General features: G+C 49.6%; 1 protein-coding gene across 1 annotated transcript; it reads left to right on the forward strand.

Annotated features, from left to right (window-relative positions):
* The first annotated feature begins 4,925 nt into the window (after positions 1 to 4,925).
* ZMYM3 (zinc finger MYM-type containing 3) lies at positions 4,926 to 27,013 on the forward strand. The gene is made up of 24 exons (XM_062502611.1): positions 4,926 to 5,805; positions 6,467 to 6,510; positions 6,892 to 6,964; positions 7,387 to 7,678; positions 8,108 to 8,285; positions 8,655 to 8,867; positions 9,474 to 9,624; positions 10,146 to 10,261; positions 13,712 to 13,798; positions 14,127 to 14,277; positions 14,859 to 15,031; positions 15,459 to 15,624; positions 19,260 to 19,318; positions 19,874 to 20,042; positions 20,635 to 20,750; positions 20,892 to 21,066; positions 21,584 to 21,730; positions 22,490 to 22,593; positions 22,995 to 23,163; positions 23,285 to 23,436; positions 23,883 to 23,997; positions 24,892 to 25,146; positions 25,231 to 25,348; positions 25,759 to 27,013. Exons 1-24 carry the CDS (start codon positions 4,926 to 4,928, stop codon positions 25,955 to 25,957), a joined length of 4,302 nt encoding a protein of 1,433 aa, XP_062358595.1. The 3' UTR covers positions 25,958 to 27,013.
* The last annotated feature ends 580 nt before the right edge of the window (positions 27,014 to 27,593 follow it).

Here is a 27,593-nt window from a genome sequence, read left to right on the forward strand (position 1 = left end):
GTGGGATTCTTGTGTCAGACTTTTTTTTTATTTGAAACATCTCAACTCTTTGAGTCACTGTTATCAATTGTAGACAGCAGCCAAGAGCAGTGATGGTCCAACATGGCACTGTGTGCAAGTAGCACTGTAGTGAATGTCACCAAGTGGGCTTTGTTCTCTTTGAAGACTGAGTTTGCAGTTCAGAGAGCTGCCTCTCCAAAAACACTAGTAAGTAATAAAATGCTTTCTGCTCCTTTGTGTAGAATTTTGACTGGACTGGAAACGTGGTCCACAGTAGTGTGCTTAGTTTACTGGTGATTCTTTGTAAATTCATTTGAGTTGAAGTGAGTTAGCCAATACATGATAAAGGTTTGCAGTGCTTGAATTTAGAGTGCTATCAGCTGTCCAGATAAACTCAAATAAATCACAGCAGAGAAGTTGGGTTCTGCTCAAAGTACAATGTTGTTGATGAAGATATGTTGACTGAAACCATGCTGGTAGGACATGATACTACTTTCTTAATGTTTTATTGATTGAACTGTGTATTGACACTGTTGTTTTTGTTGAAAAATACTAGGTGGAGTGTTACTGTTCAAAAATTTGGCAAAAAAAATTGAAGGTTCTTCTAGAGCTCTGCTTAGGTCTGACATACCTTGCAAATGGGAGGTGGCTGAAATGTTGATTTAAGTGTCTTTCTTAGTTACTAGTTAATTATTTTCATATTTCAAATTATCTCTAATAGTGAAAAAGATAATCCTTCAGCCTTCAGAAGTATTGGAAATCTGAATACGTATCCGTGAACAGAAGTCCAGGACAGATACCAAAGCAGTTGCTGTTCCTTTGCTAAAGGAAAGCAGTAACTGCATGGATGTGGGATTTTTTTTGGGCTGTAAAGACTTCTGAGATGTTCTCTTCCTCAGAAGGAAGTAACAACAGCGTTTTTTCTTGCTGTCTGTTTTTAATTAAATGTTTGATGGTAGATCCTCCTTTCTGTAGGTAGGCCACATATTCCCCTGCTAACGGTTACCTGAGTTACAGCACCACTGATATCTTTAATAAGCTGGATAATGTCTCAGGTAGTCACTTGGATGTGCTTAAGTGTCCTGGACAGAGATATTGCAGTTTGAGCTTCCAGATCTGAGAGGAGATCCCAGGTGTCCCTCTTTGGGAGGGAGAGCTGGGCAGGTCTGACAGTCAGAGGTACTGGGTTTGGCAATCAGTGCCATGTTCTGTGCTGGGGAGGACCCTCAGCTGTCCCATCACTTCTTTGGAAACACTTGCTATCTGAGAAGCATTCTGCTGCAGACTGTTGTGCAAGAGACTTTGCTCCTTCAGCTTGTTCTCCCCAAGGATATATCTCTTACCGAATACTCCAGGGAGTGCTTACTCCTAAGTAAGGAGTAAGTTCCCAAATGGGGCAGTTACATATGCTGCTAAGTGCAGGATTTCAGCACACTACCTCCTCTTGGTTTGGCCGAGTCATGTTGCACACTGTACTTGCTGCCAGTTATGTGGCAGGAAAAGAGAAGATCTTGAGCAGACCAGTGACCAAGCCCTGGTGACTGAGCAGTGCATTAGCTGGTCCTGGAATAAGAGAGGTGATGACTTGTGGTAGATCATTTCAGCACCTGCCAGAAACAATAAGCTATTCTGTTTTTGTTGTAGAAAGTGAGAAAAGACTTAAGCAGAGATAAAGTGCACGCTCTGTTGGCAGCTTAACTCACTGTGAAGCTCAACAGAAGGCCCAGACAAATCTGACTGCCTGGGGCAGACAGAGGTGGAGCTTCTTACCTTGCTGCAGCAGAGCAGCTCTAATTTCTTCAGGTTGAGTTTGATTTCAGAGCAACCCACAGAACTGGAAAATACCATTATTTCCTGTTTTGAGAGCTGCCTTCCTCATCCTTATCAGCTGGTAGTAAAGCCACTATAAAGAATTCATTGTCAGGGACATTCCATGCTTTCCCACTCATACTGTTTGTCAGCATCACCTTGGGTCCAGCCTCAACTCTTAACTCCATCAGCTTTTGCAGATTCTTTAAATATAGCAAGGCTTGGCATTCATCTGCCTTGTATCACCTTGGAGCTCTGCTGCAGCAGGTTGAAAATAAACAAAATTAAAATACTTCTAAAAACTAAATGTTAGGCTGCAGGACTTAAAACCACTGGAATTTTAGGAGGCCCAAAGTATAAATTGGTTTGAAGTGGGATTAGGCAGATTCACAGAGGATTTGCCTGGTACAGACTCTTAACAAGGACACTGGTGTGCATTTCAAGCCAAGTGGTTCTTCAGCAGCTGAGCCCTTGATTGGAGGATGTGCTGAAGAGGAAGATCCTGTTAGTTGTGTTTCTTATACACTCTCCCCAGGTATCCATTCTTGGTGTGAATAGGAGCAGGATATTTGACTACATGGTCCATTAGTTGGACTGACTGTAGCAGTCCTTAGCTTTGCACATCCTAAGAAGAAGTTTTGTTTCCTTTTCCAGAATGTGTGCACTGTTCTGCTGGGAGGATTCAGACAGAGCTGATGAGAGGGGACAGCATCTCGAGCACAGGGGGCTGTGCTTCTAAACAGAGCCTGTGAGTGAGTGCTCTTACTACAGCCTTGCCTCTGCAGAAAGGTCTGTCCCAGCCACGTCCTCATAGTTTGGAGTTGCCTTAATCTGCAGGATTTTTGTTCTCTTTCAGACTTTTCTGTCGGTCCAGGATGTTGCCATTTAGTCAGAGTTTGGTCTTGCATTGTATCACCCAAAGTTTGAAAGCAGTGTTAAGGTGTACACTGTTAAACCAGATGCCTTTGGTCCACTTCCATGGATTGTTGCTTGCCTTATGCTCTGAGAGGGAATACCCCAATGGATTTCTTATGCTCCAAATGCTTCCAGGGTCTATTTCAACCAGGTAAAGACTAGGCCAGCTGAAAGTGGGAAATATTTTAGAAGCATCATCTTAGTGGTTCATTGCAAACTTGTGCAAAGTTTCTGAGGTGATTCTGAGTGGAATGTTAGCTCTGTTAAGTATACCTATAAATTTTCCTTCTTCATCTGGATGCCTTGAGGTGGTTTTGCTTATTATTGTAGGGTCTGCTGTCTGTCTGTGAAACTGGGTGGGAGATATCTTTGAGCAGGAGACATTGTTCCTATTCTGAGCAGCAGAAAAAAACCCATGTTTATCATCTTGGGAGGATTCTCATCTGCTTCACATCCTTAGGACCTTTCTTTCAGATGTCTTTATTTCTATTTCACTTTGTTCTTATTTCTGTCAGCCAACCTGAAACATGATCCTATATTTCTCTGGAATTAGCTTATTCTAAAAGTTTTGTCTCATTTTGTAACTAAAAGTGAACAGAAACACCGAAGTCTTTAGGGGTGAAACTTGCTGAACATTTCTAAAGATTACATTTGCTTTAGTTTCTGTTTGCGATTGTGGGAATAGTGCTTTATCTGCCACCAGGAAACAAAAAACATTATTGTGTGTTTAGATAAAATAAGGAGGCAGTGGCTTTGAAATCTAGTTGTTGGGTATGATTTCCTTAAATTCCTGCTCATATAAGTTTCAGAAGTTTGGTACATTCTCTGTCTGGGTATATTCTGTTTAGTTCTGAGCAAACCATTTGTGAATGAGAACTTGGTTGTCCTTTCGAGGGAAGGATACAAAAAAAGAGTTAAAACAGCCATCAAAATATCAGGCTTCTTCCTTCATTGATATAGATGAGTTATGCCCACTCAACAAAGCCGAAATAAACAAAAGTGCCATGTCTTCTCATTCAGGGCTTAGAACAGAGCTAAATTTAGAACTGGAATTAGTCTGATAGGGAGGAGTAGGTTGTTGCCACATCGTTTGATTCTAGTGCCTTTTTTGTAGTGTCTGCTTGGAGCCTGTTTGGGGACATGATGTTATTTGAAGTCTTACACTGCCTTACCACTTGCAGGCTCCAGCTCCTTCTCCCTTCCCCTCTTTGTGTTTGTTAACCATTATCTCCTTTTGGGGGTATAATTCAGTTTTAGACCATAATCCTTGCCTCATCTCGAAGTCTTGACCTTTCTGTCTCATGATAATGTCAACCATGAGGATCTGGGCTGTTAATTTTCCCTCTGAGGTTGGCAGTCTGCATCACACCTTCATGTTCAAGTGCACTGTTTGTGCCCTGCAAAGTCACATTGGTCTTTTTTCCTGACTCTGCATTGCATGCTTGTGTCTATCTTGCTGTTTGTTCTTGTTATAACTGCTTTTAAGATCTGAGCATTACCACCTTTCTTCTTGCCACTCTCCAGAACTCCTCCTAGTTCTAACTTAAGCTTTTCCAATTATTCCGTGTCTGAATATTACCCTATGTAGTTTTGGGGCTTTGCAATAAGCATAGTTATACTGCAACATTATTTATAACTGTCCTCTGACAAGATTAATGCATGTTGTCATCCTGTATCTTGTTAAGACTCACACTTCAGGGCTTGAAATGAGTTATTTCTACCTCTATGTTAAAGAGAAAAAAAGGTATTTTGAAAATTAAGAATGTGTTAGCTCCATAAGAGCAGATCAGGAAAAAGGACAGACCAGGTTATTTGGATAGAGAAGAAGGCAGGGCTGGGGATATTGCCGCAGAACATCAGTGTGAAGTCTCCTGAAGTGGTGCTCGAACCATTTCTGATACCCCAATGTGTCCTTTAGCATAAACAAGTTTCTTTGCTGTGCTGTGGTGAGGTGTGTGAGGGCTGTAGAGTTTCCAAGGGTCTGTTATATCAAACTACTGCATCCTGCTGCTGACCTTTGTACCCTCACAAGTAGAGGTGATTCACTTGCTGCTGTCTGGTATTGTGGTATAGCCTGGCAGCATTCCTGAGCCTTGTTTTACTCCAGCAGTGTTCAGAAGAGTGGACAGTTCATGTCCTATGTTAGACTTCTTTTCATTAACTTGCAAGTCTCTCTCTCATTTCCAGTTGCCATCTTCTAAATGGATTCCAGTGAATTTTCAGGATCTTTGGACCCCCTGTCCTTGCCTGACAAACCGCTCATTGGTGATCTCCCCGCTGACATGGAGTTTGGTGAAGATCTCCTGGCCTCCCAAACAGCTTCTACCCAGGAAGTTTCAGTTCTTCAGCCCCCTGGCTTGGATCAATCCAAACAGATGACTGCAGATGAGGACTTGGACCTTGTAGTGAAAGCAGACAGTGTGTCTGAACTAAATAAATCAAATGACTGTGTTCTAGATAAACCTGGTGTCTTGGCTATGCTGGAGAAACCTGGTGTCTTAGATGATTTGGGTAAAACTTCTGACTTGGTGGAACTGGATAAACCAGAGGGTCTGGATGGGCTGTGTAAGGCACAACCTTCCCAGGACACGGAGGGTGGACCAGCAGACTCCTGTGCCCTGGCAAGAGAAGCTGTTGGTCCAGAAACAGGGGAAGGAGAGGATGCACCAAAAAATCATTCTGGGGATGTAAAGGAAGATGCTGCTGCTACTATTCCTGCACTGTCTGGTGACAATCCCCCTGAATCACCCCAACAACCTGTCCCTGACTCCAGGGACCTCAGCAGTGCCCCAGCCCCTGAAGAAACCACAGCACAGTCCTCAAGTCCCACAGTGCCCCCACCCCAACTCAGTCTTAAACAAACGAAGAAGATGAAGTTGAAGGCACCAAGGAAAAGCTCACCTGTGCAGAGGCAAGGGCTGGCAGGGGAGGCAGAGGTGCAACTGAGCCCAGACAACAGAACTGCAGCTTTGCCCTCTGAGCCTGTGGAGGAAAACCGGGCAGAGGGAGGGGATGATAATGGGAAGAACTCACTTAAAGAAAACACTGTACTCAAAGCACAGGAAGCCTTACCATCAGCAGGTAAGTTGTTTGCTCAGCAGAACCTGGCTTCCTTTTGCTCTAGGAGGTCATCCTACGCACTGCTGAACCTGAAGTCTGCTCTGCATTCCAGCTCATCCCCTGCCATGGAAATAACCAACTCTTCTGATGGTCTAGATTTGGGCAAAGCCTCTTGTGTAAAGGGAGTAATGTTCTGGTGTGCACAAGCTCTTGCTCTGGCTTTCATGGCTTTTAACTGATTTTTGGTGTTCAGAAGCAAGGAGCTTCCCCAGTAAAGCTGTGGCTGCACATCAGCTTAGCTCTTGCTCTTCACTGCTGGAACTGAGGGTCACCAACAGGTCTTTCCAGTAGGCAAAGTTCCTCTGCCCAGGGTGGCCATCCCCAGGAGATGCTTAGTCTTGGTCAGAAGCAGCTGGAGGTAACTGTCCACCCAGCCTGCCTCCCCCATGCAGGGAGGTCTCCCCCTTACAGGGCTCCTCCCAAGCTGTGTGTTTGGATCTGCAGCTACAGGTGGTGGGTTTAGGAGCCTTCCATCACCAGAACTGTACTTGATAGCCAAGACAGACTGAGGCTTCATGTGCTGACTGACCCAAAGGGTGCCTGCATTTGGAGAATACCTGTGCTCTTCTGTTGGAGAAAAACAAGATGTTAGATGAAAGCTTCTTCTGTGCTTCTGTTCCAGGAGAAAGCCTGTCTGGGAAGGGAGGCGAGCTGCCAGCTGAGAAGGTGAGGAGCATGCAGTCAAGTATGTATGGTACAGAAGCATAGAGTGAGGCTGGCTTTTGTCAGACTGAGGAACACTGACTGTCTTGTCAGCCCTCTGGAAAGGAGTTTGCATGACTCCTGAATGATCCCTGTGCACTGCCACTATGCTGTAATGTGGGTTCATTGTGTCCCTGCTACCCTCAGCTGTTATTCTGGTAAGCCTATTTCCCCCTCTCCTCTGTCTTGCCAGCTCTGATCAGGTATCCATGGAGTTTTATCTGTTTTCAGCCTAGGTATTGGGAAGCCAAATCCTAGAAGTTGGAACTTCACCATAATCTGGGATATTTATCCATGGTTGTCCCAGCTGATAGTTAGCCTAACTATTTTCTGAATGTCTTCTAGGAGCAGAAAAGAAGTGAACGACCAAGAAGATCAGAAACTGCCAGGCCTGAAATTGTGAACTCCTCTGAGAGCAGTGAGTGAATGGGGTTGGCCAATTTCTGTTTTCAGCCAGAGAGAATAACGCAGATCCATTGTGGGCACCTTGCCATTCCCTAGTATTTGTGTGTTGCTCCTTTATTGCCTGCCTGTGCTGGAATGTGATGATCAGCACGTTCCGTTTCAGATTTAAGGCAGAAGTTCACACTTTGGACTTCTGTTCAATCATGACTTCCTAGACAGGAATTGTATTTAAGACTGGTTTGTTTAAACACTTCTTGATTCATTCCAGTTACAACAGAATTTCTTTTAAGGGTCCCTTTATCATTCCACGCAGACAGGAATAAAGTACGTAGAGGAACTCTAGAAAGGTGACTCAGAAAATCCCAGCATGTGTCTCATAGCAGAGTTTCTCACTTCCTGACAAGGGGTTTCTGATCTTCCTCTGCTGCTTTGCAGTTCCAGTCTCTGATGAAGACTCTGATGCGATGGTGGACGATCCCAACGACGAGGATTTCGTTCCTTTCCGTACACGGCGCTCCACTCGGATGTCGCTGCGCGCGCAGATGGCCCAAAGAGCTGCCCGCTCCACCTTCACCAAGATGACATGTGCCAACTGCCGGACCCCGCTGCAGAAGGGCCAGACTGCCTACCAGAGGAAAGGGCTTCCTCAGCTCTTCTGCTCCAGCTCCTGCCTCACCACCTTCTCAAAAAAACCGCCTGGCAAGAAGATATGCACCTTCTGCAAAAAGTGTGTGTTCATTCCCCTTTCCTCAGTGCTCCCGTGCTTATGACCTCACTCACCTGTCCACAGCTTTCCTGCCAGTCCCCTTCCTATGGCCTTCGTTCACCCACATCACTCCTGCCCGCTGCCAGCTGCTGCCTCATGTCTTCTTTCACACACTGCCTATCCCATGTTCCCGATACCCCCTTCATATTCTTGCTTTCCCTGCCTGTCCCCAGACTTAGTGTCCCATATGCCAGCCTCCCCTCAAAACAACCTCCTGCATGCTCTGTCTTCAGACACCACTCCCCTGGGCCAGGACAGAAGCTGCTGTGAGACAGTTCTTACCAACTTTTTGGGACACCAGAAAGTCCTGTGCATTGCAGTGAGCCATCCTATCCCTTTGTGGCACGACACACATGTCCCTGCACTAACACAACCCCTCCTGATCCTCAGGGAGATCTGGAACACCAAGGACTCTGTGGTTGCCCAGATTGGTTCAGGTGGCTCTTTCCATGAGTTCTGCACCTCTGTCTGCCTTTCCCTCTACGAGGCCCAGCAGCACAGACCAGCACCTCAGTCTGCAGATGCCTCGGACACCAGCCGCTGCAGTGTTTGCCACAAACCTGGCGAGGTAAACAAATCCCTTGTCCTTCCCATGTCCTGGATGAAATGCTTAGGACCTGCAGCACCTTAGTCTTGGTCAAAACCAGGCATTTGCCAGGTTTTCCTGTGGTGTGAGGCCTTGGTCCCTGAGCTGGCTTGGGCTCACTCCCAAGCTTTTCCTTGCCCTGAGGCTCACTGCTTCCTGCCACTCTGCTATCCCAGCTGCTCCTCTGACTTTTGGCAAGGGAAGCCACTCAAGAGTCCACACCAGCTTCCAGTATGGCACTTCCCAGAGTTTTAGTGCCTGTTATCCCAAGGGCTGTGCTTGTGGTGGTACAGCTGCACTGGAAGGAGGCCTGTGGTGGTTTGGGGAGTGACAGCAACGATGTCTCTGCAGATCCAGCATGAGGTCAGCAATGGAAACGTGGTTCACCGCATCTGCAGTGATGCCTGCTTCACCAAATTCCGGGCCACCAAGGGGCTGAAAACAAACTGCTGTGACAACTGTGGACTTTATATCTACAACAAGGGCTTGCCCCTGGAGTACCTCTTCCATGAAGGCCAGCAAAAACGCTTTTGCAACTCTGCGTGTCTCAACAGTTACAAGAAGGTGTGTGGGGGCAGCTGCCTGGGGTGGGGGGGTTCTCTGTAGGCACACAGCAACTTTGCTTGGTGTGGCACAGGGCATTTTATTAGATAGCAGGTGACTCTAATCCCCTTGGTCTTTTATTGCTGAAAAAGCAATTTAAAGATTGCTTTTAAAGATTGCTTAGGGAAACTCTGAAGCAAGCAAACAGAATTGATTTAATCTGCATGGGGCCCACCATGGACCAAAGCATGGGTCAGAAAGTCAGTCAGCTGATGGCAGAGTGGCACTGGTATACACAGTTAGCATGGACTGGCTTCTGGATGTCTCCTTAAAGCTGGGCTGGACATGTTCCTCTGTCACCTGAGCAGTCTTCACTTAACTGTTTTGGAAGGGATTGCCAAACTCTGTATTCCTGCCAGGCTACCCTTGAAATGAGGAGTTGAAGTACCAAATGCAGCTTTTTTTGCTACCACCACCTGAATCTGCAGACTGTGAGCCTGTTCCTGGCATCAGGTGGTCAGTGCAGGAGAGCAGTCCTGTAGTGGATACAGCAGTGGGGTGGGATGTGGTAGCTGGGTGTTGACAGTGATAGTCTCCTGGAAGCTCTGTTCTGCTCTGTGTTTGCAGAAGAACACTCGGGTCTACCCCTGCATGTGGTGCAAGACGCTTTGCAAGAACTTTGACATGCTACCCAACGTGGATCGCAGTGGCAAGATGGGCCTGTTCTGCTCCATTTGCTGCACTACCTCCCACAAAGTGAAGCAGTCAGGCTTAGTTGGTAAGAGCACCTGTGTAGAGAGAGTTATCACCTTTCCACTCTTAATTCATTCCTTGGTATTGTTTATTGCTTGTGGATGGGACTGAAAAGAAGGTAAAAACCTGGGGGAAGAATCCAGTGAGGCAAGTGGAAGTACAGGGGGAGGAGCCCTTGCAGCATGTAGACATCTTTATACAGGGGGTAGTGTACACTGGGAGCAGTTGTAGTGCTGGATTGTGCTGGCATTGACCTTTCAATTGCATGGAGTATTGGGGTGTCCAGAAGTGGGACAAGTATTGTAGCCTGTTATGTCCAAATTCCTATAGAGCCAGGGTAATTTCCTTGAACCTCTGTGCTCTCCATCTGTTTAATATTTCTGTCCTAGCAGAATCTGGTGCTCTTAATGTCCTGATGTTCTTCTCCCTTGCTTTTTGATAATAGCTTGAGAATCTGAGGATGAGTGAATAGTTTGCATGGCATTCTCAGAATGCAGGCCCACATCCTGTGCTGCTCCCCTCACCAATTCCTGTCTGTTTCATCAGGTCCCCCTAGACCCTGCAGCTTCTGCAGAAAGAGTTTATCTGAACCCTGCTATTACAACAAGACAGAACGGGTTGTGTACCAGTTCTGCAGCCCCAGCTGCTGGACCAAATTCCAGGTACTGAAATTTCCTTCATGCTGTGCTGGGCTGTGAAGCTCATGCCTCCTTTCACACTAAGCAGAGGCTTCACCTTCCTTAAGTTCCTCAGGGAGCATTCCTAAGAAAGTCTCTTCTGGAGCACAGGAGTTGCAGTGACTGTAATTGTTCAAATCCCAGTCTTGGCTCTATCTCCCCCATCCTCCATTGGGCTAAGGTGGGCTGTAATTCACTCCTGTTGTCAGGTTATGCCCAGCAGGAGGGCAATGCAGAGCTGTGCTGCATGAGTGGTTTGAGATAGAGTGGCCTTATGAGAGCACAAGCAAATGCACAAGTAAGCCAGCAAAACATAAGTGCACACCTGATAGCTGGGTGGAAAGGGGCAGAGCTGCTCTCTCAGCCAGGTGTCACTGTGAAAAATAAGTCTTCCAGGATGTGTTGTCTAAAAACTTACAACTAGCAGTCCTGGATACCTCTTGTTTAATAATCCTCAAAGTCTTGACTGGTGATTTTTAATCTTCTGATGTTAAGTTTGAGCATATGTGAGATATCTGTGGTATTCATAGGCAACTTCAAGTATATTAGTTTTGTACAGTTGTCAAAGAACAAAGTAACAGCCAGGAAGACATGAGAAACTAATGGCAGGACAAGTCTTGGGCAACTGAGAACACTTAGAGAATCTGGAGGTAAGAGTTAGTTACTTGCAGTTGCAGCATTTAATTTTGAGATTTGGTTTGTTTGGGGTTTTGGTTTTTTTTTTTTTTTGTTTTTTTGGGGGTTGTGGGGGGAGGCATTTCATTGGTTGGGGGTTTTTTTGTTTTTTTTTTTCTTTTAATTTGTTTGGGTTTTTTAATGAATCCTTGATGTAATCCTTCACTGAGGTTACAAATAGTGTGAGTAGTGTAGCTATAGAGATTTTAGCATTTTAGACTTCATAAGACTAGAATCATAAAACAGTTTGGTTTGAAAGGGACCTTTAGATGTCATCTAGGCCAACATCCCCTACAGTGACCAGAGAGACATCTTCAACTAGATCAGGTTGCTGAGAGCCCTGTCCAATCTGACCTTGAATATTTCCAGGGTTAGGGCACCCACCTGTGCCAGTGTTTCACCATCCTCATTGTAAAAAACTTCTTTATAGATAATCTCAATATTCTCTCTTTTAGATTAAAACTATTATCTCTTGTCCTAGTGCAACAGGCTCTGCTAAAATGTGTGTCCCCATCTTGCTTAGAAGCCCTTTTTAAGTATTGAAAGGCTACAATAAGGTCTCCCCAGAGCCTTCTCCAAACTGAATAATCCCAACTCTCAGCCTTTCTTGATAGGAGAACTGTTCCAACCCTCTGGTCATTTTCATGGCCCTCGTCTGGACTCTCTCCAACAGGTCCATGTCCTTCCTGTGCTGGGGACCCCAGAGCTGGAGGTAGCACTGCAGGTGGGGTCTGACCAGTGAAGCAGAGGCTGATCTTGCTGAGGAATTGTCAGGGGCAGAATCCCCTCCCTCCCCTGCTGCCCACAGGGCTTTAGTGCAGCCCAGGACACACTTGGCTTCCTGGGCTGTGAGTGCACGTGGCTGGGTCATGTCCAGCCTCTCATCCCCCACGTCCCCAAGTCCTTCTCTGCAGGGCTGCTCTCCATCTGTTCATCCAACCCCATACTGGAATTGCCCTGCCCCAGGTGCAGCACCTTGTACTTGGCCTTGTTGAACCTCATGGGATTCCCATGGGCCACTGCTTGAGCTTGTCCAGGTCCTCTGAATGTCACTCTGTCCCTCAGGCATTTCAGCTGAATGACTCAGCTTGGTATCATCTGCAAACTTGCTGAGGGTGTTCTCAATTCACTGTGTCCTTGATGAAGACATTAAACAGTCCTGGTCCTAGTACAGATCCCTGAGGGTCACCATTTGTCACTGATCTGCGTCTGGACATTGAACCTTTGGCCACTGTCTTCTGGATGCAACCATCCAACCAAATTCCTCATTCACCAAACTGTCCAGCCATCAAATCATCCTTCTCCAGTTTAGAGAGAAGGATGTTGTGGGGAACTGTGCCAAAGGCTTTACAGGAGTCCAAAGAGATGATACCCACAGCTCTTTGCTTCTCCACTGATGTAGTCTCTCCACTGAGGAAGACAACTAGCTTGGTCAGGCAGGACTTGCCTTCGGTGCAACTGTGCTGGCTGTGTTGGCACTTCCGGTCCTCCATGTGCTTCAGGACAGCTTCTGGAAGGATCTGTCACATGATCTTTGCAGGGCACTGCACAGTTCAGTTGTTTCCAGGGTCCTCCTTTCTACCTGTTTTAAAAACGGTTGCAACTTTTTCAGTTTTCCTAACTGGGACTTCATTAATTCACATAAGTTGACTTATCACAATATAAAATCAGCATTGTAAACATATGAGTAAACCCATGCATCACCTGGATTAGGACCTGTCTTGCTGGCAGATTTCAGAACACACTTGTCAAAGAAAAAAAACACTGAAGAGAATGTTTCAAGATGGCTTCTTGAGGATCATTGTTAAGCCCAAGGACTTCAACAACTTAATCGATCATTTGACAATAAAGTCAAAATAAGCATGATGAAATTTAGCAGATGAAACAAAAGCTGGTGAAGTGTTAGCCCATGCTGCATTCAGGGTAGTCACAGAAAACAAAGCAGTTGGATTCATTGGCAAGGCTGGTTCCTCCTAATGTATGCTTAAACACAGTTTCAATGCAAGATCCTGGGAAAGTAAGGATTTTGAAAAGGCCATGGAATTACAGCAGATAAGCTATTCAGTATGAGCATCTCTGTTTACAGCCACACAGGGGAGGATTAATTTATTGCAAGTACAAGCAAGTGAACACAGAGTTAACATTTGAGGGACAGGGAGCAAAAGAGCTACCTAGAATGATGCACATACAGGAAGGATGTTCTCCAATGTCCATTTCATTTTCAATGCCATAGAAAAGTTGGAAGTATTCTGGAAAAAACAAAACAAAAAAAAAATTTCAGGCTTGAAAAACACTTGTATGGAGGCACTTGCAGAGTGTCTTATCTGAGGTTACCAGAAAGAAAACCAGGAATGATTTTATTAATAAGTACAGCCTTGTGGATAAGACACCAAATGCTAAATGCATTGTGGACAGGACACCAAATGCTGTTTAATCTAGCAGATTAATCTAGCAGAAAATGGGATGAGAGGCTGCTTGAATTCCTAAGTTGCATTATCTTGAAAATAGAAATCAGACACTTGTGCATGAAGAACTTTCAGAGAAATCCTCAGAAGAGGTAGCAGAGCCCTCATCATTTAGGTTTTCAAAACCAGTGGCGTGGCAGCTTGAAAGCTTGCCTTCCTGGGAAGAGCTGGACCCAGCACACTGGAAGCAAAGTGAAATTGCTCTCAGGAATCAGTGTCAGTGGTGGCAGTGTGAGGCAGGTGCCTGCTGCCCTCCAAATGCTCTTCTCCCATGAGCTGTCTCTGTCTCCTGCAGCGCACCAGCCCAGAAGGGGGGATACACCTCAACTGCCATTACTGTCACAATCTGTTCAGCGGGAAGCCGGAGATCCTAGACTGGCAGGTGAGGACTTCCCCTGGGGGAATGTTGAGGTGGAGGCCAACACTGCTGAGAACCTTTGGGGTACTTCTTCTCCCTGCTCTAAGCAGAGCTCCTCCTGCACCAGTCCTCTGAATGCCTTAACTGCAGAGATGTGCCTGGAGACTGTGCTGAGTGCTGCACTCCTGATGTTCAGCAGGGTGTCAGAAGGACAGGAGGAGACCTCTCCTGCCAAATCCTGTGCCAGAAGAGCTGGGAACTTGATTCAGCCCTATAGTCTTTCCCTTACTTCCCTGAGAGGTGTGGGTACCTCCTGCCAGCCTGGCTGACCTGGCTGTGGTGTCTTTGGCAGGACAAGGTATATCAGTTCTGCTGCAAGGACTGCTGCGAGGACTTCAAGCGGCTGCGTGGGGTGGTGTCTCAGTGTGAACACTGCAAGCAGGAGAAGCTGCTGCATGAGAAGATCCGTTTCTCTGGAGTAGAGAAGAATTTCTGCAGCGAAGGTACTTGGGGAAGGCATGGGAGAGGCAGAGCCCCCATGCCAGTCCATGCTGGGGGAGGAGAAGAGAGCATGGAGAGAAACAGAGGGGAGATTGTCTTAGCCAGGCCCTGGGACAAGAACCTTGCCATGCAGTGAAGGGAGGACTGTTGTGGGGATGGCTTGCTGTCCAGCCAGGCCCTAGGGCAAGATCTTTACCATTCATTGTGTCCTTGGGGAGGGCTTTCTCACAGCTTTTCTCTCTCTGGGGGCTGGGGAGACAGCAGGTGGCAGCTCCGCTCCTCCTGTCATCATGCACTTCTACGCTCTTGCGTCTGGGCTGGCCTGACCTGGCCTTGCCCTGCCTGCTGGGTTCCTGCACACAGGAGGTTGGAGTCAGACTCTTCCTAGAAGCATGGAGGTGAGAGATGGCAAGTCCCCGTGAGGTCCCATCTTATCCCAGCCCCAGGGGCCAGTGCTGGATTGTTCCCTACAGTGTGTTGCGTGTGCTCTGTTGTCTCTGCAGACCTGGATTCTGGTCATGTTTGGGTCAGGGAGGCCCCCAGTTCATCCTGGGAAGGTTTCACTCCTATTGTTTCTCCGCAGGGTGTGTGCTTCTTTACAAACAGGATTTCACCAAGAACCTGGGCCTGTGCTGCATCACCTGCACCTACTGTTCTCAGACCTGCCAGCGGGCGGTCACCGAGCAGCTGGAGGGCAGCACCTGGGACTTCTGTAGTGAAGACTGCAAAAGCAAATACTTGCTCTGGTACTTCAAGGTCAGTATTGGCACTGGCAGCTTGTGCTAAGTGCTGTGGTGGGCACAGCACCCAGATAAGTGGGCATTGCACTGAGGAAGTTCGCACTGCTGGAGTCTGGCTGGCACTGCTGCGGAGAACCTGGCACTGCTGGAGTCCTGCCTGGCAATGACGGGACACTGCTACGGGGAAGCTCATGTAGCTGGAGTCCCCAGCTGATCCTGCCAGACAGAGCACTGCACTGAGGAAGCTCACAGTGCTGGATCCGCGGCCAGTGCTGCTGTGAGAAGTTCGCACCGCTGGAGTCCCTGGCTGGCACTGGCAGGGCACTGCTGTGGGGAAGCTCACTGCACCTTGCGATGTGCACCTTTCACTGGAGAGTTGTGTTGCACTCGGAGGGGGTGTGGTTAGTTACTCGTTGTTTCTCTCCTGCTGATGCGGGCTTTAGGCAGCTCGGTGCCATGCCTGCAAGCGTCAGGGGAAGCTGCTGGAAACCATCCACTGGCGGGGGCAAATCAAACACTTCTGCAACCAGCAGTGTCTGCTGCGATTTTACAATCAACAGAACCAGCCCAACCTGGACACGCAGAAGGGGCCCGAGAGCCTGCTGAACAGTGAGTAGGAGGGAGGGAGGGGACCTGCATAGCACAGTCTGAGAGACACAGGGAAGACTCAACAGCAGGGGGTGGAAGCTGCCTGCCTGGGACTGGAGGAGACGCTAGGGAACAATCCTGCACTGGCCCCTGGGGGGGAAAGGACGGAGTGGGACCAAATGGGCTTCTCCATCTCTAACATCTATGGTTCTATGACACACAGGGCCCAGACGGGAGGAGCCGGTGCCAGCGTGCTGCCTGTAGCTCACACTCTTAGCGAGGATACTCAGGGATTTAACATCCTCAAGTTGCCAGCGGAGAGCTCGATTTACAGGGTTAGGGGACAGCGTGGTTTGGCATGACAATCCACCTGCAGCCTCACACCACCTCCGAGCTGTGACCTTCTCAGATCTCATAAACTAATCTGGATTGGGCCAGGTCAGTGCTTGGATGGGAAACATTCAAGGACAAAGAAGGGTGCTGCAGGAAGTGGTGCTGGTGATGCTGTAGGTGGGCTCTCCTTCAGCCAGAGCTGAACCTAGAACGATCTTGAGGGAGCACTGAGCTGCTGGAGGCACTGTGTCTTGCGATGTTAGATTGGAGTCCTACCACTTACCCAAAGTTCACCACAGCTTTGGGGAGTTGCCAACCCTGTGTCCCAGATAAACCCATTCTGCATCCATGGAGTTCCAGCTGGAGAGGAGATTTTCACTGCCTGTTGCCCCATTTCCTATCATTAACTCGAGCCAGTTCCTTACAGAAGATTGCAAAGTGCTTTGGGATCCCTCAGGATGGAAAGTGCTCCTGGTGACAGTGACAAGACACCGCTTGGCCCTTGGACACCTGCAGTCTCATTCTCCTTGGTCTTTCATAGGCCATGATCTCCTGGTGACCTGGGGAACATAGTTAAATGTTGCAGCTTATGGTGGGACTTGCTTCAGCGCATCAAGCTTCAACACATACCTGCATCACAGGTTCAGGGCTTTGCTAGCCTCCCTGGGATTTCATGACGTGTAAAACCCCGGGTAGGGTGTGCCAAGGAGGGAAACCAAGACAAGGACCTTCACGTGAGACCTCATCCTGCATCTCCAGACTATTGAGGTTCCTCCCCTGAGTGTCATGCACTGATCATAAGACAGGGGAACCTTTGGATGTCATTGCTGCTTAGGCAGCAAAGCAGAGCTGCTCTGCCAGAAGCAGCAGGTTCTCCCAGCTGGGGGAAGCCCACCCTGCCTTCCAAGAGCCACTCTCTGTAACAGGCTGGGTGAGGTGACAGCTCAAGTGGCAGCACAGTGGAGTGACATGGATAAGGAACTGTTGGTTTCTGCTGCCACGGAGGTGCCCATGGGAATTCTGCTTGATTCAAAGTATTCTGCTGCCCAAAGGAGGAAGAGGTGTGTGACGTGCTGGTTCCTGTAGCTCAAGTGATTCCACAGTCCTAGTCATGCTGTTCCATTTGTCCTCTGCTGTCAAAGCATGTAATTTTTGAGACGTCTGTAACACTGCTTTTGGGACACGGTGGGCAAGCTCTGCCTGAAGAGGGAAGCATGTTGCACACTGTTTAGCCATTGTCTTCTTGGAGCCATGGACCACAAGACTGAGAACTACTTTCATAATCACCAACAACCACAAGAGTCTCAGGCCTCTTCCACCACATCTCTGGAGGTCCCCGAGAATTCTGCTGCTTGGTATGTGGGGCATCACTCTTCACTGTGCCACAGCTGCATCTCTGTGCAATTGTAAGGGCTAAAGGGAGCCAAGGAAAAGCCCATCAGTTGTCAGTGCTCAGTTAAGCATGAGTTCCAGACTGCCTCAGGAGTTGCTGTGCTTAGTGGATGCTGCTGATGGCAATGGGCCCTCTATATGCTCTGGCACACCAGTCCTCTCCCAGATGTGGGATATCTGTGGACATCCTTGCCCCAGAACTATGGCATACTGCTGAGTTTGCAAAGCAAGGATGCTGAAGCCAGGATCCACTTACAGAGGGAACTTTCCAGCCTAGCTGCGCTGTGCGGGGCATTTTGGGAGGACCAGCTTCTGCATGGTCTCTTGTGGACCTGACAGCTGTGTTGCCAGGTTTGCAAGGGACTACCTGGATTTCAGGCTCATCTTGGACAGTGCTGCTTATTCTTGCTTACTCTCTTGCAGCCAGTGATTGCCTGAAACCATAAATTCCTGTGATCCAGTGGCTGCTATCAATCTGGTAATCCTGAGTTCTTGCAGCTGATCATACAAGCGGACGTTCCCTCACTTGGAACAGTTCACGTAGCGTGGGATTGAGGAGCTTCTGCTTCAAAACTGTGCCTGAAGGCTTCCAAGAGGAGCTGGCTCTGCACTGGGCTGTTCAGCTGGAGAGGGTAGAAATCACATTTGTGGCAGGCAACTGTGCCCTGACAGCTCCTTGTTGGTGTTGGGATAAGAAAAAGTACAAGCTGCAGCTTTGCTGGAAGCCTAGACACATAGCACATGGCAGGAGAATCTTGTTTTCTTTAGTCTTTAATCTTTGGTCAGTGGGGCAATCATGTTTGCTTTAGATTCTGCTGCAGCAGAAGTTCTGCTCATATGCCACAGCTTGTCTTTTCTCATTCAGGCCATTGGTGTTTTCTACCTGGACCTGCTGCCCATCCACTTTGGGTTGTCAGGGTGAGTTCTTGGCCCCTGAGACTGCTGCAGTTCCTATGGCTGAATGCTTAGCTGCAGACTAGGGAGCTTCCTCCAACTGGGATTTATCTGTTGTCCCCTGTGGTGGTCAGCAAGTGGAGCCTGATGGGCCTCAAATTGTACAAGAATTATCCTGCATTTCCTCGGGTCAGAGGAGTCTTCACAGTGTTACTGTCCCCATGTTGGACCTTTAGGAATCTGGGTCTTTCCTGAAGGACCTGTCTGTGTATAGGAGTTGTGAATGGACTCGCCACTGCCTTTGGGTGCTGGGACCTGCTGCAGTCCGTGCAAGGGTCTCCTTCAGCCACACGGGTAACCAGAGATCATTGGAGATTGGGATGAAGGTGCTTTGTTAGCTCACCAGCCTGTGAGTTGGTTGCAGGTTTTCTGTAGGGCACATGAGCTGGAATTATCATCCAAGGCGGGGTGATACTGTCACCATCTGAGACCAGTGTCTGCCACATGCTCCTCTTACCTGCAGGTGATCCTCTCATTCTTTAAGGCAATGGACTGCATCCCTAGGGCTGGGGCAAAGCTCTCTCTCTGCTTTCTGGGATTTCTCATAATGCTGCTACTTGCTCTGTCACCTTCTTCCTAGGGATCTCGAAGCACTTTGTCAAGATATTTGTTGCAGGGATATGGAGGCACAGGGAGGGGCCATGGCTCGGTACAGCAAGCCAGTAGGCAGAGCTGGAATTGGAGCCCTGGATTCCTCTCTCTACAAGGGGCTGAGATTTCTCCTGACCTGCTGTGATGGGGAAGGGGTGGACTGTAAGGGAGCACAAAATGACATGGGAATAAATTGATTTTGGAGTTGTAGTGTCTTCTGAGGTGTTAGGGCTAGAGATTGTAGAAACATTAACTGTTCCTGGAGTGGCCAGGAGCAGTTTCTGGGGAGCCTGTCCATGCTCTGGCTGCTTGCACCTCCAGTCCCAGCAGTGGGACGTGTTGGCCCAGGAGCTCTTGAACTTAAGAGTTGTTGCTTTCTCTTACAGGTCAGACTTCAGAGCCAAAACCAGCTGTCCCTTCCCCACAGAAGGCAGAAACTAACATGGTAAGATCCATTGGAGGTAGGAGTTTGCAAGACAAAGGGGCTGTCCCCAAAGAGAGGACAGTTCTGCCATTGCTCAGGGAGATTTAATTCTTCTACAACCAATGCATTGTGAGATGCATGGGTAGTGGGAGATGAAAAGAACCCTTAGGAAGGCAGCATCAACATATCCCCTGCAAGGGGGAAGAATAACTGTGTTCTCCCGGAGTCAATTATGAACTCCAGAATATCTTGACACTCTGGCACTTGCTTCTCTTTGTACAGTGCTTTCCTGTGTCTGGGTATAGTTGCTGTCCCACTGTTCCCTTCTACCCCTTGGGACATCACCAGGAGCCACCATTGCCAGACTCCTGGCACAGCAGAAGCAGCACACAGGCTTGCTGCCTTCCAGGAACAGCTTGGCAGTCCATCACAGCTGGACCATGGGGGTGTCCATGTGTTGGGGTCTGTCAGGCTCCAGGAGTTGCTTTGGGAGTCATTCCATCTGCACCTGCAGTAGGGAAGATATTGTGTTGGCCTTAGGTGGATGCCAACCTCCTGCTTTCTGCATTTCCCCAGCTGTCAGCAAAGGCCTCCTCAGCCCAAACATCTCCAGCAGTGCCGCCTCCCACCCCACCTCTGGTTCCAGCCACACCTCGGAAAAACAAAGCTGCCATGTGTAAACCACTGATGCAGAACCGGGGTGTCTCCTGCAAGTTTGAAATGAAGTCCAAAGGATGTCAGACAGGTAGGAAACAAGATTTAACTGTAGGATTACAGGGGCATTTTGGAAAGGTAAGTGGCATGTCCCTGCTCCAGACTTAACTGTGAATCCAGCATGAAATGCTGCACAGAGCAGGCTGGGTGTTTAGCACTGTGCTGAGGAGTCTCTTTGCAGGTGCAGGGCACTCATGGCAGGGCTGGGGGTAGGGGGCCCATTTCTGTCACCAGCAAAAAGAGAGATGTAGAGGGCTCTGTAGCATGTCCCACCTCTTGTGGGACAGCTCCTGTTCCTCTGGAGGTCGTTAGCTTGTCTGAGGGCTATCTGCTAAACGGGTTCCACTCTAGTTCCTGTTGGGCTTGTGTGTGTTCTGCAGCATGTGCAAGGCAACTAGACCTCTTAGAAGGGATATGTAAGAATAGGATTTGTACTTCTGGCTAAGGCAAGCCTCTCTTGTTGCTGGCCTTGACTTGCTGCTGTTCCAGCTCTGCCTGAGTCCTAGAAGCTGATGGCTGGAAGGGCTGTGTTACTGGATGGCTGGGAGCATGGCAGCATGCAGCAGAGCTGGGTGGAGGAACTTCTGGGATTACGGTCACTGATGTATTTTTGCTCTTGTCAGAGGCTGACTGGAAGCCCCAGCTGGTTGTGTTGCCAATCCCCGTCCCGATCTTCGTGCCTGTGCCTATGCATATGTACTGCCAGAAAGTACCTGTGCCTTTCTCCATGCCTGTCCCGGTAAGTAACATGCTTCTCCTGCTATTGTGATCCTGCCTTGCTGAAGTCTCCCTGATTCTCTGTTCATGCTCTTCTCCTGCCTCTGCTTTTATGTCAGTCTACTGAGTGTCAGTTTTATGCCTGGTGTGCTGCTATCCACAGGTGCCTGTGCCAATGTTCCTGCCCACCACACTGGAGAGCACAGAGAAGATTGTGGAGACCATTGAGGAACTGAAGGTGAAGATCCCCTCCAATCCTCTGGAGGCTGACATCCTGGCCATGGCTGAGATGATTGCAGAGGCTGAGGAACTGGACAAAGCCTCCTCAGACCTGTGTGGTAGGTTCTGCCTTGGCTTGGTCTGGTCCAACAGCTGAGACAGACCAAGGGGTTTTGCCAGCTCTTGGAGCTAAAACACCTGCCAGGATTGTGGCTCTCCCAAAGCCTTTGAAAAGGAAGCAGAAAAGAGCAAGTCCTCAACTTCTGCTGAGGAAGTACCAGAAGGGAAGAGCTGCAGCAGGGAGCAGTGTCTGCCACTCTTCTTTTGGGGGTGCCAGTCTTGGGGCATGTGCAGCTCTCTGTTTGTTCAGGTGGCTGTTCAGATTCTTCCCTAAAGCAGCTTCCATGGTACAAAAGGTATCACTTGGGGGCTGCATTCCTACTAATCGCAGTGATGGGGGTTGTGGCTGGGGACACAACAACCTTCCAGTGTCTTGCTGCCCAGGGAAACCTGGACAGCTCAGGTGTCAGGGGCTGCTCTGAGCACAGGGACCCTGACTTCATTTTTCCATCTATCACATGAACAGACAAAAGACTTTCAAGAAAGTTTGGTTTAGGATTAACTTTTTCATTTCAGACCTGGTGAGTAATCAGAGTGCAGAGGGTCTCCTGGAGGACTGTGATCTGTTTGGACCAGCACGGGACGATGTCTTGGCTATGGCTGTCAAGATGGCAAATGTCCTCGATGAACCTGGCCAGGACCTGGAAGCTGACTTCCCTAAGAGTAAGACCTGTGTGACGCAGCTGTGCAGGGCTGCTGAGGGTCGTCCCAGTGCCCTCAGCTGTGTGCACTTACCCCTTGCCCTCTGACTGACCAGGTGTGAGAGCCCTGCAGGGACTGCTTGCAGCAGGGATGGGGAGACCACCACTTCTGAAAGAGTGTGTGTTTGTCCACACTAAACTTACCTGTTGTGAACATAAGACCTAGGGAAGGGAGAATGAAACACTGATTTTAACAGCACAAAGAGCAGGGCAGCAGCACTGGTGTGTTTATGAATGATGGTTCCGGAGGATCCATCAAGACGAGCAACGTGGGCAAGGCATGGCATCCTGAGAAATGGCAGAATTGCTGAGTGTCTGTTAACAGAAGGTGGAAGAAGAGGCAGGGACTTGGAGGAGCACAGCAATGCGGAGGCAGGATGCTAGCAGCAAATAGCAGAATTGAGGTGCCTATGCCAGGCTGCACATAGGCTGTACTGGCCTGGCACCAGGGATTGAGGAATGTTCCTTATTCCTCAGGTTTAAAAAATAAACAGATAAAAAACTGTCAGAGAGGAAAATGTGGGGTTCTGGTTATTCTGAGAAACTTTAGCATTGTCTGCCAGAGCTGTATTTCCTTTGTTGGGCTGTGGCTAAAAGTCTGTGCCAGGCAGTGGTAGAGGATGTGAAGTGTTCCCTCTTCATTTTGCTGTAAAAATCAGGCCAGCACAGGGGGCAGGATGAGAAGTCTCAGCTGAGCCTTTCTGCCTGTGTTTCCTTTCAGATCCTCTAGACATCAACCCCAGTGTGGATTTCCTCTTTGATTGTGGACTGGTGGGACCAGATGATGTGTCCACAGAGCAAGATCTGCCTCGAGCTGTCCGAAAAGTGAGTTCTCTCTGGGTACTGCCTGCTTAAAGCCCTTCAGGTTTGGAGTGGGAGCTGCCACCTGGGATGTATGAGGTGAAGTGTGCCAGAGTCTCTGGCGTGCTGGGGAGATGGTGCTCTCTCCATTCAGGGCATGACTGGCCTGCAGGCCACACCTTGAATGAAAATACTTGCTTGTCACTTCAGAGGAGTTTTGAATGCTACAAGTCATGTGACAGCTGGTCTCTTTCTTGCCTGTGACCCTCGTAACTAATGAGCTTTGTTGGCTTGGCTGCCAGCAGAACAGTGCCTGCTGCCATGGAACACTGTAGGGAGCTGACAGTCAGCAGGTGTTAGGGGTGGCCAGGACTCCTGCACCTGTCCCAGGTAGGTGCCCAGTCTCACAGAACACCTCTCTGCAGGGGCAGAAGCGCCTGGTGCTCTCTGAAAGCTGTTCCCGGGACTCGATGAGCAGCCAGCCCAGCTGTACAGTACTCAACTACTCGTACGGTGTGAATGCCTGGAAGTCCTGGGTACAAGCCAAGTATGCAGGGGGAGAGACCAGCAAGGGAGAGGAGCTACGCTTTGGCCGTAAGTGCCTTGTCTGGATGCAGTGAAGTGGCAGAAACCACCCAGAAGGTGGACCTTGGGGTGTTGAGGTGTTCCTGACGTTGTAGGTTGTTATCTGAGGCTGCTGTGCTTGTCTCTGCAGCCAAGCCCATGAGGATCAAGGAGGACATCTTGGCCTGCTCAGCAGCTGAGCTCAACTATGGCCTGGCCCAGTTTGTCAAGGAGATAACCCGGCCCAATGGGGAGCGCTATGAACCAGACAGCATCTATTACCTCTGCCTTGGCATCCAGCAGGTGAGGGAGGCCTTGCTGCCCTCCAGTCCTCCACAGCCAGACTTGGGGGTCAGATCTGGTGAGGGGAGTTTGTACCCTTCATTTTGCCTTCTGGGCAGAGAGGCTGTCTGGACTCTCCTTCAGTGCCTCAGCCCAGGGCAGCATCCCACCTGGTTTGGTCTTTGTTCCCAAGCTCAGAGGGTAGGGTGGCAGCTACTCCCCGGCCTTGAACCCTTCTTGCACATCACTGAGGAGGGCTGGAGGATCTCCCCAAACTCAGGCCCTTCTTTAGCACCAAGTCTGCTTTGTCATGCCCCAGCATTTTCCTTGCAGCTCTCAGAAGTGTCTGCCCAGCAGCTCTGGTGGTACAAGAAGGGGTGCTCTGCGTGTGTGCCCTGGGCTCTGAGGAGGGTTTGCATTCTAGGTGCTACTGTGTTTCTCTTGACTGTGTATTCTGTCCTTTCTAGTACCTGCTCGAGAACAATCGTATGGTGAATATATTTACAGACCTTTACTACCTGACCTTCGTGCAGGAGCTGAACAAGTCCCTGAGTGGCTGGCAACCCACAATCTTACCAAATAGTACGTGTCTTCAGAGTACCTTCAGTCCATACATGTATCTAGTTTGTGCTTGTAGCCATGGATCCTCTGGGCTGATTATGCTCCCCCAGCTTCAACCTTGGCATAGGCAGCTCAGTCCTGCTGTGTGCTGAGGTCATACTGACCCAAACCAACTGCACAGCCAGCGTGGTTTACGCTTCAGCAGCTTCTGTTGCCCACAGTCAGGATAGCTGGGAGCAGAGAGCGTGTGCTTTGTATCCCAGGACAATTTGAATCTTTACAATACCTCACAGTGATGTCTCCACCCTTTGGCAAGAATGCCAAGCCAGGAGGCACACTGGTGCATGTGTTTGTGTTCCCAGTACATGGATGGGCCCTGCACATGGTGCTAGGCCTTGGCCAAAGTTGCTGTGCTGCTGCCTTGTGAGTGGAGTAACCTAGAGCTCTGCAGAGGCTTTTCATGATGCTGTGCTCTGGTCTGCTTTCCCTGCTGTCTTCTCAGTAGTTAATTCATAGATCCAGCTTCATCTCTGCAGATCCATCAGATCAGACAGAGCCATTTGACTACAGACCTGTGTATCTATGCAGGATCTGGCCAGATCTCTCCTGCCTGCTGCTTTTCCTTAATCTCCTACTGAGTGTGGTGGAGCACTGACCCGGAGTTCACTTTTTGGCCGTCTATAGTGATGAGCAGTTAGGATTGATTTGGGTTCTCACCTGTGGTTTGGCTGTGATGTGGGGAGGCTTATGCCTGGGGAGAGCTCTAGCTATGCTGATGGCTCTGGAGAAATAGCCTTGTGAAAAAAGAGATGCTGTGAAGCATCAGTCTTTTGCAGTGAGCTTTCCTAGATAGAGTGAAGGGATTGCCACAAAGCGACTGCTTATGTCACCTGGTTCTCCCTCTGTGTGTTGCAGACACTGTTTTCTCCCGTGTCGAGGAGGAGCATCTCTGGGAGTGCAAACAGCTGGGTGTTTACTCACCCTTTGTGCTTCTCAACACCCTCATGTTCTTCAACACTAAGTTCTTTGGGCTGCAGACAGCAGAGGAGCACATGCAGCTCTCCTTCACCAACGTGGTGCGCCAGTCCCGCAAGTGCACCACGGCCCGTGGCATGACAAAGGTGGTGAGCATCCGCTACTACGCTCCTGCCAAGCAGAAGAAAAGCCGAGGTGGGTCTGGGGGAGCATCTCTGTTCCTCCCCCTGCATCCCTCGTCAGGATCCAGCCACGATCCAGCTCTCTCCCTCTTCACAGATAGCGGCTCTGGAAAACGGAAGCGTGAGGAGGAGGTACCAATGCTGGAGCAGCGGGAGAACAGGATGAATCCCCTCCGATGCCCAGTCAAGTTTTATGAGTTTTATCTCTCCAAATGGTGAGGCTTTCTCTGCAGAAGAGGCATGTTCCATTTTGGGGCCACTTAGTTTCGATGGAACCCTGTGGACTGACTGCTGCTTTCCAGATCTTTGTACCTGAGCATGCAGTCTTGCCCAGGCTCTGTGCTGCTTGACTAAACCAAGTTTGAGAGAATGCTTCTGTCTGGCCTCTTCCACTTCTTGCCCTTCTCCAGAGTGGCAGGAATGTGCAGTAGGAGTCCAGTGCTTCGGTGGTTAGGGGTTTTGGCCTTGAACAAGGAGCTGTAGACTGAGTTTGTGTCCTTGTCCTGCTGAATGATGGGAGGGTGTGATGAGCTGTGAACGCCCCTTGCTAAACACAGCATCAGGCCAGGCTGTTAAGAGCCCCCAAAGCTGATGTCCCAGGTCTCACCCTCCTCTCTCTCCACAGCCCTGAGAGCCTGCGGAACCGCAACGACGTGTTCTACCTGCAGCCCGAGCGGTCGTGCATCGCTGAGTCCCCGCTGTGGTACTCGGTGATCCCCATGGACCGGAGCATGCTGGAGAGCATGCTGAACCGCATCCTGGCCGTCAGGGAGATCTACGAGGAGCACAGTCGGCTCAGCAGCCTAGAGGATGATATGGACTAAGGGCGAGGTGCTGCTGGACTGGCTGCACTCCAGCCCTGGACATCTCATCTTGCTGCTTCCCATTGCAGGGCAGGGGCCATGCAGCATAGGAAGGGATGGTGCTGCAGCAGTACTGTCCCTGCATCATTACCAGACTTGGACCTCTCATCCTGCTCATTACAGGCATCCCCTATGTACGTGGCCCCTGCAATCAGATCCATCTTCAGTTTTGGCTGCTGGGTGAGCCATCTGCCCCAGGGCCCATTCCCATGGCACAGGAGTGGCAGAGTCCCTGGGGCAGCTCCCCTTGCCCAGCCCTGTCCTCCCCTACCCCCAGCCCTGCTGCTACCCCTCTGTCCCCATGCCTAGGGCAGGAATTGCACAAGACACAGTGCACCATTGGACCAGTGGCCCCTGAAACTTCCCTCTTCCTTTGGCATTCCCTCACAAGGCTGGAGGTATCGAGGCAGGAACAGTAGCTCTGCTGCTGGGGCAGGATTTATTTTCAAGCTAGTGGGCATGGGCCAGAGGTAACCTGAGAGCTGTTGGGTCAGGGAGAGAACTTTTTACCCGGGGTGGGAGAGATTTGGATTGGTTGCAGGGAGTGGATGGAGCTTGCACTGTGATTTGTGGGCAGAGATCTGGCCTTGCCACAGGGACACCTCCCTTGTGTGCAGCCAGGTTGCCTCTCTCTCTCTTAGGTCAATGTTTTCTGAGTTTGCTGAAAACTGATGAGGATGGACCTGTGCTAGATGGCCCTTTCTTCCCCCCCTTCCCTGTCATGGTGTAAGGACCCTCCCCTATGCAAGATGGCATCAGTGGGAACCTTTGCTCCAGCCAGGGGCCCAGGCATTTGCTGGCAGAAGTAGAGAGCCCTGCCTGGCCTCCCCCTCCCACCTCCCTACAGCCTGCCAGCACCATACCCAGGGCAAGTCTGGCTCCAGCTGTGCCACTCCATGCTGCCTCCTGCCCCTTCTTGTGTTCTGGTTGGTTTTCTTGAGCTGTACATGGGTCTCCTGTTGAGCCTGTATATATTGTTCTGGGCCCTGGCCTAGGGCCATCTGTTCTCTGTGTCCACGTGGAGAGTGAGCCGCTCACCAGTCTTGTTGTAGTGATGCCAGGGCAGTAGGACTAACCCTGTGTCTCTGGAAACCATTCATTTCAAATAAAGATGTGAAAGATTTTGGCAGCTCCTGTTTTTCTTTCCCCCTGGCCAGGATGAGCACTGTAGGAGAACAGGGCCAGTGTCCCCGTGTTGCTGTGCCCCTCACTGCTGTCCATCCCAGCCTGTGCTGCCTGCACTTCCTACCTTGCCTGGGCCCTGCTATCGTGCCAGCTCTGCCAAGTGCTGATGGCCCCTGCCCCAGTGCCTACTGGTGCCAGCATGCCATGCCCTGATTGTCCCTGCCCTGCAGCCCCACCCAGCCCAGCAGTGGCCCTGCCCTGGCTATGCGGTGTGTCCATAGGATTGAGCAGTTGCAGAGCAATGCCACAGTGCCTGTGAGCAGAGCAGGAGTCAAGTGAGGTGCATTAAGTGTTTATTTGCTTCGCCCCTTTCAAGCTCTAGTCTCAGCCCTGCTGCTCCCAGGAATGCCAGGAGCAGCTGAGCAGTGTCCCCAGGGCCGTGCCCAGCTCTCATGCTGGCCCTGGGGGAACC

Source organism: Cinclus cinclus, chromosome 15 (assembly GCF_963662255.1).
Source record: "Cinclus cinclus chromosome 15, bCinCin1.1, whole genome shotgun sequence".
In the NCBI taxonomy this organism is placed as follows: Eukaryota; Metazoa; Chordata; class Aves; order Passeriformes; family Cinclidae; genus Cinclus; species Cinclus cinclus.